Source organism: Numenius arquata, chromosome 9, assembly GCF_964106895.1.
Source record: "Numenius arquata chromosome 9, bNumArq3.hap1.1, whole genome shotgun sequence".
In the NCBI taxonomy this organism is placed as follows: Eukaryota; Metazoa; Chordata; class Aves; order Charadriiformes; family Scolopacidae; genus Numenius; species Numenius arquata.
In genome coordinates this window covers 61,145,277-61,160,496 of record NC_133584.1, presented here as the reverse complement: position 1 = coordinate 61,160,496, position 15,220 = coordinate 61,145,277, and the positions used below count along the sequence as shown (strand labels likewise).

Here is a 15,220-nt window from a genome sequence, read left to right as displayed (position 1 = left end):
CGCCACTGAGCACATGAAGCTGAGGAGTTCTGTAGTGTATGAAACTTTTCTTGAGATTCTTATCAAAGTGTTACTTGGGGAGAGGACTTTAGACAGGGTGATCTCGGCTGGGAAGGGGCTGTGAGCTGGAGAGCAGATAACAGCTTCTGGTGCTCCTGAGAGCCAAATGCGGTCAAATTTTAACTTTCTAACTGGAAACTGTTTCATGGCTTGTCTAGGTCTTTGATTTTTTTATTTCAGTTTTTATTTTCCCCACCACATGCACACTCCAACCAGCTCAAATGATCTAAAAGCAGTGGGGTGAGGGGTAGAAGCTCTTCTTCCCCCATTTCCCAAGGGCAGCAGCTGCCTCTGAAGAAATTCAGCTCCTTAATGGAGAGGAATCCTTCTGAGGAGCCCTCTGAGACCTGTCCTGTGTGGGGTACCCGAGGGCCTCCTAGTGTTCACCCTACAATCCTCCCCCTTTGGAAACCTGGACCCAGCTCACTGAACTAGACACAGGCAGGAAGTTGCTGGTCCCAATCTCTGTCCCCTCCTCCAGCGGTGGGCTTGGGACCCCCATGTCCCGTGGTGCCCACAAACAAGCCCAGGTCACCTGTGTGACTGCCCTGGGAAGGTGGTGCCTCTGCATCTCTCTCTAGTGCCAAATGACCTTCTGGGCCTGAAACTGTGATGGAATGTGCAGGATTTGGGGATACTTATGGATGTGTGGTGGTGTATGTGATGTTTTGAAGTATCTGCAGGACAAGAGAGGGGGGTTGAAGACCTTGCTCATAAATACCTAGTGTCTTTCTGGAAGGAGAAGGTCTCTTCCAAGTGACTGGAGATGGGTCAGACAGTGATAGAGCCATCTCAATGGGCTTATTGCTTGGCTGAAGCATGTTGGCTCTTGTGCAGGACCACTGGGGTCAGTCATTACTTGTGTCTGGGTCACTCAGAGCTGTCAGCACAGAAATGTGTCCCTTGAAGCTCCCTGTTTGTGTCCTGTCCATCAGAGAACAGTCTCCTGTTTTGGGGACCCCACCAAGTAGAGGTCTTGTCTCTGTTCTTCTGCAGCAGTTGGTGAAAGGGGTGCCAGGGTGTGAGAGCTGAGGACCCTGGAGACCAGGAGTGGCCCCAGCTCTCATGGTTGGTGGAGAAGTCTCCCCCTGCCCTTCTGCATGGTGCTGAGCCGAGAAGGTCCCTGGTCCTGCTCGTCTTGTGGGGCAGGACTCTACAGGGTTGCTCCAACAAGAACGTGCCAAGCTGTCCTCTGTGGGTCGGTCCCACAGTGTGGGTGCTTGGGGCCATGGGACTGTCCCTTTTTCTCTGGCTTGTGAAGAGTGCCACCAGGCCTGTGGCGTGGCTGTTGGGGCGCAGGGCTCTGGCGAGCACGTTGGCTGCAAAAAAGGTTGTGTGTCCTTAAATCTCTTCCCTCCTTCCATAAAACCTTCCAAGAAGCACTGCAGTTGACATGCCACCCGCTCTTTTCATGGGACTGCTCCTTGTGGAAGGGAAGGATGGGATTCAGGAATGAGATGTTCAATGAAAGCTGCCTCTGCTGGTCCATGGCCAGTGTCGCTGGAGCTTGTGGGTGCTTTTTGGGTTGTTTAGCACCATCCCTGGTGAGGCTCCATCCCTGACCCGAGTGTTCTTGCGATGCCAAGACTCGGCTAGGAGGTGTTCTCATGGAGAGCTCAATATTCGTCATCTCTGGCTTTTCACAAGTGTTGTTGGAGCCCTAATTATTGTTCTTTTTCCCTTGTTTTTCACAGTACAGTGCCGTGGACAGCAACCCCCTCTCTCTGTACGTCATGCATCCCTTCTGGAACACGATAGTGAAGGTGAGACCGCGTCCTGCCCCAAGCAGGACGGCAAAACTCCAGTCACCACAAAGTCTCCTCCATAAAACCGCCATTTGAAGGGCCCTGCTTCATTAGTGGTGCAACTAATTGCAAAGGGTGCTGCCTTGCAGCCTGCCCCGAGCTCCCTGCATTGCAGCCTAAAGCTTCCTGCTGCCCCACCATTTGCTGGATGCGACTAAATGGTGTTGTCTAACGCCCAGACGATTGTAACCCGGTCTCTGCTGTGGCTGGGAGCAGCACATGCTCCTTATTACACATTTTAACCGGTTCGAAATGTCTTTTGCTGCTTTCCCATAGATCTTCCCCACCTGGCTGGCCCCAAATTTGATAACGTTTTCTGGCTTCCTGCTGCTTGTCTTCAACTTCTTCCTCATGGCATACTTCGACCCTGACTTTTATGCTTCTGGTAAGGCTGCGCCGCAGTTCCTGTTTGGATGCCAGGCATCGGAGCGGTGAAATCCGTCACCTCCTCTGCTGTGACTTCTGGTGCTTGTTGATTGATGAGGCCTCTCTTAGTCTGGGCATTCCCAGGGGCAGGGACAGAAGAGGGACAGGGTTGAGGGATTGAACTTCCTGGGCTTCATGACAAGGACTTGTCTGAATAGGAGAAATGGGGAAGGACTTTTGATGAGGGAGGGGAGCCCTAAGAGGAGGGGGAAGGGTTTGAGATTGAAAGAGGGGAGATGGAGCTGAGATGTGGGGAAGAAGTTCTTTGGTGTGAGGGTGGTGAGAGCCTGGCCCAGGTTGCCCAGAGAAGCTGTGGCTGCCCCATCCCTGGAGGGCTTCAAGGCCAGGTTGGAGGGGGCTTGGAGCAAGCTGGTGTGGTGGGAGGTGTCCCTGCCCTCCCAGGGCAGGGGGTTGGACTTGGATGGTCTTTAAGGTCCCTTCCAACCCAAACCATTCTGTGATTCTATGAATACTTCGCCTTCCCTCTGGCTGCTGGGTGGACGTGTGCCTGGCTGGCAGCATTTGGGTGAGGGAGGAGGAAATGGCCGAAATCTTCAGTAGGAATTGGCTTTGCCTGCAGAGCAGACAAGGTTTTTAAATCTTCTCATGCCCCTGGTCTATTTTAAAACCTCACGGGGTAATGTGGGAAACTCGTGCTTCCCTGAAGCCAGCAGGTAGAGCCTTGTTCTTTGCATCCTGGCTAATTACTCTCTTGCAAAAACGAGCCAGCACCACGTTCAGGTTAACAGAGACAAAATCCTCTTTCTAGGTTTCACTGTTCTGCAAAAGGCAAGGATATGCACAGCTTTATTTTAGCTGTACCCATGTTCATCTGTTTGGGAATCCCAAGGTTTGGTTGTGTCCCCTTCCTCCTGGGGGTGTCCCAGGGAAAAGATTAATACAGCATGATAATTTCCAGTCAGTTACCAATAGCTTCCTCTCTCTATTTTTCTGTCCCTTTGACTCTGCCTGGTTTGGTTTGGGTTGCTTGGAAGAGTTCATTTATTTCTAAAACTGGGCCAATCATCAAAACACAGTTAAGAGGGAAAAATAGTGCTTTCTTGGGATTGCCTGTATCGTCAGGTAGATGAGTAGTTTATCAATATGCCAGGCTTCCCAAAGCTCTGCTCCGTCACTGGCTGTTAGCTGAGATTTGAGCTGAGTTTTGGTCCATGAGCCCTGAGAAGAAAAGCTGACAGTAGCTCAGGGAGGGAAGTTCAGTGCGAGAATCCCCAGGACATCACCCATCCAAAAACTTGGGCTGTGCCAAAAGGATGGTGAAGCTTGTGCTTTGGGACCCTTTTATATCCGTGTTATGCGTGTCCTGCTTGGAAGGAGAACTCTTCCTTCTGCTGGTGAGGCCTCCAGGAGCTTGTGCCTTCTCTCCTCATTGGATGCTTTTGTAGACTCGATACCCTCGCTTTGCTGCTGGAGAGGCACCATCATGCTGCTCTGAGGAAGCAGGAGGTGGCATTTAAGGGAATCATTGTTTTCCCTAGGAGACCTCCATGTGGCCTCCTGCAAGGCTGCTGCCAAAAAGTCCTGCCTCTTCCTGCCTTTTTTACTTTGGGCCCCCTCCTTGCAGACATCTGAGCTGGCCATCTGCCCGAATGGGGCTGGAGGAGGTGGGGAGGTTATTAAGGAGGAACTGGTGTGATTGGCAGGATGCAGACTGGAGACTGGGAGGGGAATCCTCGCGTGTGTCTGCAGAGCCCCAGGGTGTTACCACATCTCAGAGGCTCCACTTGATGCACTATGAGCAGGGGATTGAGGAGAGTCTGATCTGCACACACTTCCTTGTCATGCGTTTGGGCTACAGGTGCCATCACCAGTTCTTAGATCCCATGGCTTTGGAGAGCTGGGGACAGAGAACAAGGAAAGCGAAGTCCTCGTTGACCTGGCTCTTCCCTAATGTCCTGGAAAGCTGACATCTCAGTTCCACTGTTTGAGTTGTGTGGGTGCTTTGTCTTGGGTGAGCTCCTGGCCCTTGTGCTCAAAATAAACTCATCCAAAGTCCACTCCGAGCTGTCCTGACTTGGGTCCTTCTGATCTCTGCAGCTCCTGATCACCAGCACGTTCCAAACGGCGTGTGGGTCGTTGTGGGCCTCCTCAACTTCATTGCCTACACGTTAGGTAAGACTTTATCTAGTTGATTTTTGGGGGGGGATTGTGTCTGGCATCTGTTCACGCTGTGGCTGCATGACCGGTGTGTTGTCTTATCTCTGAACCCATTGAGAAATCTTCGATTCTGGGCTTTTGCCATGCACTAACCCATCGGGTCAGTTGCTTGGCCAAGGGATAGAAGGAAGTTGTCCCAGAGTAGCTGATGTGAAAGAGGATGCTGGGGCTGACTTCAAGACGAATTGTGACATTCTGTCTTTGGTCTGGTTTAAATAAATATAATTTAGTCAGATTTTACTGCATCTTTAGTCTCAAGTAGAGCAGGGGGGTGGGAATCATGTTCCCTGTTAGAGGATGGAGGTGGTGAAAGCTGCTCTTTGCTGGCTCCACGCTTTGTCAGCCGCAAACCGGCCTGTTGCCTTGCGTGGGGCTGTTCAACAAAACTCCCCATTTCTCCTTCTCTTCCCAGATGGCGTTGATGGGAAGCAGGCTCGCAGGACCAACTCCAGCACGCCCCTGGGAGAGCTCTTTGATCACGGCCTGGACAGCTGGGCGTGCGTGTACTTTGTGGTGACAGTTTACTCCACCTTCGGACGGGGCTCCACGGGCGTCAGTGTCTTCGTTCTCTACCTCCTCTTATGGGTGGTCTTGTTTTCCTTCATCCTCTCCCACTGGGAGAAGTATAACACAGGGATCCTCTTCCTGCCCTGGGGATATGACATCAGCCAGGTGGTAAGTCCATGCCACAGCCACTGCTCGGCTTCAGTATCCTGTCTCCAGGCACCATGGAGGAGAGGAGCTTCCCAAGGGGAGAGATGAGATGAGATGTGGGGAAGAACTTCTTTGCTGTGGGGGTGGTGAGAGCCTGGCCCAGGTTGCCCAGAGAAGCTGTGGCTGCCCCATCCCTGGAGGGGTTGAAGGCCAGGTTGGAGGGGGCTTGGAGCAACCTGGTCTGGTGGGAGGTGTCCCTGCCCAGGGCAGGGGGTGGCACTTGGGGGGGCTTTAAGGTCCCTTCCCACCCAAACCATTCTCTGATTCTACAGGACCACTTGCCTGAGTTTTGAGCTTTAGTTGCTTTAATGAGCTGGGCTCATATGGCACTAGAGTTCACCAGCTTGAAACCATTCAATCCAAGGAAATTTGTGTGGTTTGGTTTTTTTGTTCTGAGTAGCTGTTGTAGATGGACTATCTGCAAGAAACAACGCTTGAAGAACGGATATTGCTTTGTGTTCCCTCCACCTGGTTTCTGCTGTCCTGAGAGGCATGTTTTGGCCACCTAAATTGTTGCTCTAGTTAATTTTCTGCATTATACCAGTGTGGGTAAATTCAAGTTTGGAATTTAGATTGGATATTAGGAAAAAATTTTACACTGAAAGGGTTGTGAAGCCTTGGAGGAGGCTGCCCAGGGCAGTGGTGGAGTCCCCATCCCTGGAGGGATTTAAAGCCGGGCAGACGTGGTGCTGAGGGCCATGGGTCAGTGGTGGCTTTGTCAGTGTTGGGTTGATGGTTGGACTCGATGGTCTTAAAGGTCTCTTCCAACCTGGACAATTCTACGATTCTTATCAGGCGCTGTGTGGGAAATGTAACAAGTTGGAAGGAGAGTTCAATTTAGGCAGCTGCACTAATTACAATAATCATCTCTGCCTGTAAAAGGAGAGCGTGGCTGGTCCCCTCTGATGGTGCTCTGACCCCTTTCTCCAGAAGTGTTGCTTCACCCTGATGCTTTCCCATCTCTGCCTCTTGCAGAAGGGCAGGGGGTGGAGGGCTGAGCTGCCCCGCAGCATGCTTCACCCAGCCTCGGCGTTACTGTTGGAACTGAAATACCCTCGTTAGCTTTGTCTCTGTAATTACCTCACCAGACGGATCACAAAGAGTCCCCATATGAACCTTCCAGGGTCTCTGCAATGTGTAGTATTGAGCATCTCCTGAGCTCACGCTGTGTGAGGAGCAGCTCCTGGTTGTGTCCTTCTCAGCTATTGCGCTAATTAGACCTCATCTTGGAACATCGGGGATATTTGTGGGCTTTTTAAAATTTTATTAATTTTTCTCCCTCCTGCTGGTGGGGAGAAGGGACCACGATGTGTCTCAAGGCATACTTGCCCCTGGGGTGGCTCACGCCTGCTTCTCCTCTGCTTTCTTCCAGACCATTTCCATTGTCTACATAGTGACAGCCTTTGTGGGAGTTGAGGCCTGGTATGCACCTTTCCTGTTTAATTTCTTATATAGAGACCTATTCACTGCAATGATTATTGGTAAGAAACTCCATGTTGAAGCCTGTCTTTTAAACTCCACCTTTTTAACCAAACCCAAATGTCTTAATTCTATGCTGACGCTGTTGTGTGTGCTGTAATGGGAGCTCCCGTAGGTTGTTACTGAAGTGATTAATTAAGGGTGTTAATTAAGGTTAAGAGCACCCTGCTCTTTCCCAGGATTTCAGAGTGTTGCTGCCTTCTTACTTTGAAGGAGTTTAACTCCAGTCTACCTGGGTCTGTGTGGTCCAAAAGAGCAAGGAAGCGGAGTGCTGCGCTTGCACCTCGGATGTATTTTGTGCCCATGCTGAAAAATACATTAAAAAAATAAATAAAGTTAAATAAAAGCCCAGCCTTTTCTCTCCAGTGGTTGGTCAGAACAAGCCATGGCAAAGGGGAGAGTGATGGGGGTGGAGCTCAGTGGGGGAGAGCTGTCTTTGCTGATGAAATTCCGTTTATTCAGAAGTTCTTTCTTATTTTAATTTTTCTTAGCCTATATCCCTTTCTTTAGGGGTTAATTGTAGCTACTTAACACCAAGTCCGTATGTCTCGAGTTGTGTAAACCTCACACTTGCACTTTTCTTCCTCAGGTGGATATCCTGAGCCTGCCTTTGGCAGCCGTATAACTCAGTGTATGAATAATAAAAGCATTTTTCCTTTGTGAGAAATAGAGCACGATGCCTGCTGTGGCTGGATTTGTGCACTTGGATGGGAGCTGGGTTATTAAAAGCAGGAATGTTTCCAGCCCTGTTAAAATACCTGCTGCTGGATAAAGACGGGAGGAGTTGTGATAGACTCTCGGGGGGATGATGTTCCCTTTTGAGGTCTAGAATTTCAAATTTATTTAGACTCTTTGTGTTATTTGTCAGGCTAAATGACAAGAACTATTTTTTTGAGCAGTGGGAACCCCAAATCCTTGCTCACAGTGGGAGAAGCAGCAAATTGGCTTCACTATAAAGACTGGAAACTGTTGTGCAGAGCCACGTCACTTGTGGAGTTTGAACTCGCCTCTTGTCTCATTACAGACTGTATTATAATTAACCTTTGTAACTGTTCAAAGCATAACACTGGGCTGATTAATGCAGCTTTTTAAAAATGGAAGTGTCTTTAATTTATAGCAGACCTTCGCTTGTAATTACAGCTCTTGGACCAGGATGACAAGCACCTACTTTTTAACGTGCTGAGCTATTCTGGGTGCAACTCTGAGCTATTTTTGTTGCCGGCAACTTAAACCAGGGCACAACCACCTTCCCGTTCGTGGGGTGCACGCGATGGTCTCCCTCTGTCACGGGGCAATAACGTGGCTCTTTCTCTTCCAGCTTGTGCCCTCACGGTGACGCTGCCCATGAGCCTCTACAACTTCTACAAGTGAGTTTCTCCGTCCTCAAGCCTCCCTCCCTGCACCAGGGCCTCCCAAAAGCCTCTTAGAAACTTGATTTCCTTAGTGGTTTTTCAAACGATGGTCTCCAGTGTGACTAAATGGCTCTGACACACCAGAAGGTCCCAGTTTGAGGAGTGGCAGCTTCCTCAGTGGGGTCTTGCAGGAGGGCTCCTGGTTGTTGTGGACTTCTCCTGCTGGTCACAACCCAGAGAGCCAGATAATCCGGAGAGTTTTTGGGTTAACAATGAAGGTGTGCATCTTCCTCATCTGGCTGTTGATCTGGCTGATATCGGCAGTTCTGGGGAGCAGAATGGCCCCCGAGATTCGGCCGATATCGACAGTTCTGGGGAGCAGAATGGCCCCCGAGATTCGGCCGATATCGACAGTTCTGGGGAGCAGAATGGCCCCTGAGATTCGGCCGATATCAGCAGTTTTGGGGAGCAGAATGGCCCATGAGGTATTGCGGCTGTCTCCTGAAGGCAGGGAGGAGGTATTTCTTAGCTGTGCTTCCAAGTGTTTTCATTTATTTGCTTGCCTTTCAGGGCCTACAAAAATAAAACCTTGAAGCACCACTCCGTGTATGAGATCCTGCTGCCACTGGTCTCCCCAGTGCTGCTCTTCCTCCTCTGCACCACGTGGATCTTCGTGTCCCCGACAGACATCCTGGAGGTCCATCCCAGGCTCTTCTATTTCATGGTTGGAACAGCCTTTGCTAACATTTCTGTAAGTGGCTTTTGCTTTATGCTCTGGTTTATCCCCAGGGAGCGTGAAGCCTTCCAGGACGCTTGGGAGGCAGGAAGGAAAAAGCCAGCTCAAGTGTGAGGAGAGAAGGGAGGTGGAAAGGTTAATTTAACAGCTTTTCTGTTTTGCTGGGATTGGATGATCAAACGGGGAAGTAGACAGGGTTTGGGGTGTGTGAATTTTGTGCTGTGGCTCTCGCTCTTGAGAAACTGGAGAATTAGTTAAATTGAGCGTGTCTACACACACGTGTGTCCTCTGAGATGGACCCAGGAGGACTAAAGCTTTTGTCAAATTCCAATGTAGCTGCATTTTGTGCTTTTTCTTGCTTGAGACCTTAACAAAGGGTCCTGTGCTCATCGCCTCAGATGTGTAGATGTGCAGCTCCGTGTGTCCGTGCCCTGGGTCTGGCGCCTCACGCTGCTGCTGGGCAGGATGTCCTGCAGATAACGCTGGCACGGCTCAAGGGAGCCCTTTTTGCTTTTAAAGATGGCCTTGATACTGGTTTCCCTCTTGCCTTCCTGCCTCGCCAGGCTTTGCTCTGCGTGTCCCACAGGAATTCTAACACAAAGAAACACCCCGAGTGAGAAACTCAGCGAAATTGTGTGCTGGTAGTTGTAGGTGCAGAGTGTTGGCACGTGTGTGTCTGTCCTCTCTGTGCTGTGGGCAGCTCTGGGCTTGCAGAGTCGATACCAGGGCCCCCAACTGACGGCTTTTTTCTTCCTCCAGTGCCAACTGATCGTCTGCCAGATGAGCAGCACCCGCTGCCAGCCTCTCAACTGGATGCTGCTGCCCATAGCGGCCGCGCTCTTGCTGGTGATGTCCGGGTTGGCCCCCGACAGCGAGACGCTGCTCCTCTACCTGCTGACGGCTTTCCTCACCCTGGCCCACATCCACTACGGGGTGGTCGTGGTAGGTCAACTCGCTGCCTTGGCTGCCCTGCTCTTGGCTGTAGGTTATGCTTGGGGGCTGCTGCCCTTCTGGGCTTAAAAAGAAAGAAATCAGTGAGAATAATTGTGAGGGCCAAGCTCTCCTCGTGCTGTTTGTGACTGTGTACACCTTGAGTGACTTCCTGGCGAGAGGCTCGTGGGTTTGAAATGAACTTCACACAATGTGATGGGGGCTGTTGTAGTAGAGATGAGCTTGAAATCACAGAATGGTTTGGGTGGGAAGGGACCTTCAAGACCATCCAGTGCCACCCCCTGCCTTGGGCAGGGACACCTCCCACCAGACCAGGTTGCTCCAAGCCCCCTCCAACCTGGCCTTGAACCCCTCCAGGGATGGGGCAGCCGCAGCTACATAGGAAGCTGTGCACTTGCACCAGGCAAGGCTTGAATACATCGAGACCTTGAATCCCACACAGCCCAGCTGGCTGTAAAGTAAATATTTTCACCAATTCAAACATTAGAGTTTTCCAAAAGTAGAGTTTTCCCCAGCGTTAGAAGAGAAGTCAGTCCTGTGTCCCTCAGGACACTGGGAGAGCCAGGATGGAGTGGGGACGTCCCTGCTGGGGAACACAGGGACATCACAGCTGCCATGTCACCTTCCCTGCTGCGCAGTGGAGATCCAGGGACCGATTTGCTCCCCTTGCTCTGTGCCCGACTCTCTAAGTTTTAATTAAGAGAGAAAACAAACTTGGAGGAGACCCGAGTCCCATCAGAAATGCCCTGGGAAGCTGCCGAGGATGTAGGGCAAGGAACCTGCTGTCCCCTGCGTGGCTGCTGCCCTGTCCCCTAGGAACACCAGCTCTAATGGGGAGCCCCCAGAGTGGATTCTGAACTGTAATTACAGCAAAGGAGTAACAGCCAGGTTGTCTTGTCTTTCCAATTAGTGTAATGAGGCTTCTGTGCAAGAAGGATTTGAATAGCTAAGAAGCTTAAATAAATTTGGTCTTGGAATCATAGCTGGGGACGGGGACAGAGCGGGTGGTGTAATCCTCTTGCCTGGCTTTGCCCATCGCCTGCACCGAGCTGCTCAGTGCTCTGCTCCACTCCATCCCCCCTCCAGCTTTCGGTGCAGTCTCCTCTTCCAGGGGAAAAGAAAATTGGAGCTGAAGAAGATTTCAAGGCTCTGTGACTGGGCCGTAATACCAAACTGCTCAGATATTGGGAGAAATGATTTGGAATAAGGCCTCTGCCCTGTCTCTGTGCCCAGCTCAGCGCTCCCTCCTGGTCCTGCAGTGACTGTCACCTTCCAGTCACCAGATTCCGATGCCACACCATCCATTTTATCCTCCCGTCTGCTGTTGTCTGACCCACGCCTGAAAGGTTGTTTCCTGGGGCACCTCTCAATCCCTTGGTTTTATTTTCTCATCTCCTCAAAAGAGGTGATGAAATCTTCTTCCAGAGGCTGCTGTAAAAGGGCCCTGATGATGCAGTGCTGGGTTCCCTCCTGTTTGTGTCTGCGTGGTCAAGGCACAGTTCCCGATCCCCAGCTTGGGTTGTGAATGGATTCAGGGACTGATTTTTTCATATAAGGGGTCGGTCTCTTGTCCCAGGGAACAGGCCATGGGACAAGAGGAAATGGCCTCAAGTATTGCCAGGGGAGGTTTAGGATGCATATTGGGAACAATTTCTTCATGGAAAGTGTTGTCAAGCCTTGGCAGAGGCTGCCCAGGGCAGTGGTGGAGTCCCCGTCCCTGGAGGGATTTAAAAGCCGGGCAGACGTGGTGCTGAGGGACATGGGTCAGTGGTGGGTTTGTCAGTGTTGGGTTGATGGTTGGACTCGATGGTCTGAAAGGTCCCTTCCAACCTGGACAATTCTATGATTCTATATAGATATTGGAGATGATCAAATTAATTTAAGCGAATTTTTAACAATTCTACTGAAGGGGCAGACAGGGAGCAGCACCGCAGGGTAAAATCCTGCGTGCCTGGGCTCAGGACAGGCATTTCTGCTTCCTGAGGAGGGCAGGGATGGAGAGGATCCTGTTCCTGGACAGGGTAAGTGGATGCAGGAAGGTGGCAGGAGGGGTGATGGTGGGGAAAGTGTGTGTGGGAAGATGCCAGGGTGGGACATGGTGGGCAAAGTGTGTTCAGGAAGGTAGTGGAGGGATGATGGTGGAGAAAGTGGGTGCGGGCAGGTGGCAGGGTGTGCAATGGTGGGGAAAGTGGGTGCAGGGTGTGCAATGGTGGGGAAAGTGGGTGCAGGAATGTGTTAGGGCTTTGTGGGCCATACAGGGAACTGCTCTGATGCTCTGCCCGCTTTCCTCCTGGTTAACATGGTCCTGGTGTCTGCCTCCTCCCCAGGTGAGCCAGCTGAGCAGGCACTTCAACATACGGCCCTTCTCGCTAAAGAAGCCCACGGCAGATTGACTAGGAGTGGAGGAAGAGAAAATCAGCTTGCGGTCTGCAGAAGTACTGTAAATAACTGCTGCAAATCCCTGTAAATACTTCGACCATCACCACAGATCTAAACCTCTCCTCTGGACAGACATCAGGGCAAAATACGCACGGTATCCGCGGCAGCTGGGGCACGGCTGGTACGGGGCAGCCTCCGCTGCTCTTCTTCCAATGCAAGCTTTGGGGTTTTTGGGGCGAAACTGGACAAGGAAGGTAGTTTTTCAGGTCACTATTACTGTATATTAGACCAGCTGAATGTTCCCAGTGAAACCTCAAACTCCAGCTCTTGCTGAGGTAAAGCCGGCTGGGGATACGAATGGCTTTACCTGAGCAAAGCGTCGTGACCCGTCACCAAAATCAACGTAACGTGATTTCTACAAGGTCAGGGGAACATCCTGGTGGTTGTGGGGGGGAAAAGGGGAGTTCCTGTCTGTCCCTAATCCTGCCAGGACATCCCTCGTCCTGGGCTGGTACGTAGGGAGCAGATGGTGACAGTTGTCCCCCATTCTGTCCTGCAGTCACCTGTTTGGGTAAACACTTGCACCTTTTTTTTTTTTTTTTCTTTTTAAGAGGGGAAAAAAAGAACAACACACAAAACTTCTAGTAATATTCTATGGGGGGGAGGGGGGGGCTCGGAAAATCAGGACTGTTTCCTGTAAAAGTGGGAAGGTGGTTTCTGCCACCCCTGCTCGAGCTGTGGGTGCCTGGGACCACATCTGGGCCGTGTTCCTGTGTGTCCGTCTGTGTTCCCCACCTGGCAGCGGGCTCCGGGCTCTGATGGGCAGCACAAAGCGGCTGACCCCAGCCTGGCTTGCTCCCCCCTCTCCTGTTTTGACCGCAAACTCGCCGTTTTGGGTCATTTTGTGCTGCCTGAGCCTCTCCTGGTGTAGCAGCACGGGCTGCACATTGCCCTTCCCACCAGACCCTCAGCGGCAGCAAATCCACCGCGTAGAGAAGCACCTTAAGGAGCGTTGTGTTGGTTGTGTGTGCACTTTCAGAAAGCTGATGGGCGGTTGTGTGGCGGGGTCTTTTCCAAATATCACTTTGATTTTTCCAAACCGTTGTCCCCAGCGGCTGCATCTCTCATCCAGGGATATATTTGTTTACTGTCCATTTGTAAAAGACGTGTTTGAATTGATTTATTTTTTTTTTTAAAGTTGTTTTTGTAATTAAGAGTGGGGTGGCGAAGACTGAACGCTGATTTTTTTTTTTTTTTTTTCTTTTCCGTTCACTTTATTTAATGAAGAACCTGTGCTTGAATGAAGAGTGTAGCTTAAACCCAGGCTCTGGAGAGGCTGCATCCGGAAGCGAACAGGCACAGCAGATTGGGCAGATGTAATTACCATGGGAACAAAGTCGCTTTTCACACTGATTATTGTGCAACGTGGTTCCTAGACGCTTGGTCACCGCCTTTTCCTTCGGCAGGTCGGAGACTCTGCCTGCTTTAGGAAACCTTCGAAGTGTAAACTACTATTTAATGCTTTTTTTCTTTTTTTTTTTTTTTTTTTTTTTCTTCTTTTTGTAAATTTGAATCACTGTCGTGCAGACTTGAAATCCTGAGGCGAGCTCACGGTACGCCCTGTGAGGAGCTCCCCCGGCCCCACAGCTCCCGCGGCTCCCGAAGGGTTGGTTAATCCAGGAGAAGGGGGGGCGCAAATCATTTTCAGAGTTTATTTAATAAAACAGCTTAACTCCTATATATTTTACTGGTGTTGTACAGGGGAAAAAAAACAAACCACCAAACCCCGAAGTGTACAAAATGAATTGCTATTTAATGAACTATCGTAATTATGAAAGGGAGAATAAATTTAAGTCACGCTGGCATGAGAATTGTAGGGAATTTTAACATGGGACACAAGCTTATCCTATGGGATAAGGTGTTCAGGCGGCAAAATTGTGCCGGCAACGCTGATGAAAAGTGGAGATTGGATGATTTACATTCTAGTTACGTGTTTGCAGGACCAGGGAATAACTGAGCTGTTCCCTGGGGCTTCCAGCCAAGCTCTGGGGTCCCAAACCTGGCGCTTGCCTCGTCCCCTCTCCTCCCGGGAGCCTTGCTGGGCCCCGAAGGCTGAACGCTGGGAGAAACCGTCTGATCTTTAAATCTTGGGATGGCGCTGTGTCTCCGCACGGCGCTGTCTGTCTGTTGTCTCACCTGGCTGTGAGCTGCCGGGCTTTTGCACCACGTAATACCCCCTGGGAAATACCCCCCCTTTTGAGGAGTCACAGACACCCGGAATCCGGGCTTCCTCTCTCCAATCCGGCAAGTGCTCGGCGTGCTGTGGGAGAAGGATCTCTCTTACAAACTGGAACCGTTTCCTGCCTGCATCTTTGGGGAGCCCTGGGTCTTTTGGTGCCTTAATTTATCGCACCTTGAAGCTAGAAAAATATCTCCTTAAATCAGTACTGGGAAACGGGAGGCTTGTGGCCGGAGGGAGGAGAGAGCGGGGCTGGGCTCGGGGCACATGTGGGAGGCTGGAACCCAGAGACCCAACCCCTGTGGCAGGCGGAGAAACCCACTATTTATGAATAATAATGGTTTGAAGTCCGAAGAATAAACGCCTCCCTGCCTTGCTAACGACATCTGGGGGTGGTTGTGGGACTGTGGTGGTGGTTTGTCTTGTGGGATGTGCTCCTTGGGATGGATGGGACAGGGTCGTGAGCTCGCTCGGTTCCTCCTGCCTGGTGTTGGAGAGCTGATCGGTGTTGTCCCCTCTTCCAGGGACAGTGTTAATCATCATATTTCCTTAATTACCGGTGGACCTACTGATAATGGGACCATCTTATGCTTTCCTAAATCTGTTTTGCACATTTTATCTCCACACAGAGTATTACCAGGAAAAAACCTGTTTGGGGCTGGGGGGGGGTTTGAAGTCTGTCCTTCAGGTCCCACATGAAGGGACATCAGGCTCCAGGCAGGTCCTTGTGCAGTGGGAAGAGGTGGGCAACGCCACTGGCTCCTCCTGGTCCTCACCACGCTGCTCTGAAGCAGGTTTTGGTGGGTCATACCATTGTGTCACCGTGGGACTTGCGCAGCCTTTTTCATCTCAGTTCTGTGGTTCCAGGGACCAGGAACCGGAGGTGACCTGCAGGTTTTGG

General features: G+C 51.0%; 1 protein-coding gene across 1 annotated transcript; it reads left to right on the top strand.

Annotated features, from left to right (window-relative positions):
• The first annotated feature begins 1,793 nt into the window (after positions 1-1,793).
• On the top strand, positions 1,794-12,094 carry SELENOI (selenoprotein I). The gene is made up of 9 exons (XM_074153986.1): positions 1,794-1,823; positions 2,142-2,250; positions 4,350-4,424; positions 4,882-5,144; positions 6,556-6,664; positions 7,981-8,029; positions 8,585-8,765; positions 9,510-9,692; positions 12,029-12,094. Exons 1-9 carry the CDS (start codon positions 1,794-1,796, stop codon positions 12,092-12,094), a joined length of 1,065 nt encoding a protein of 354 aa, XP_074010087.1.
• Positions 12,095-15,220: the final 3,126 nt, after the last annotated feature.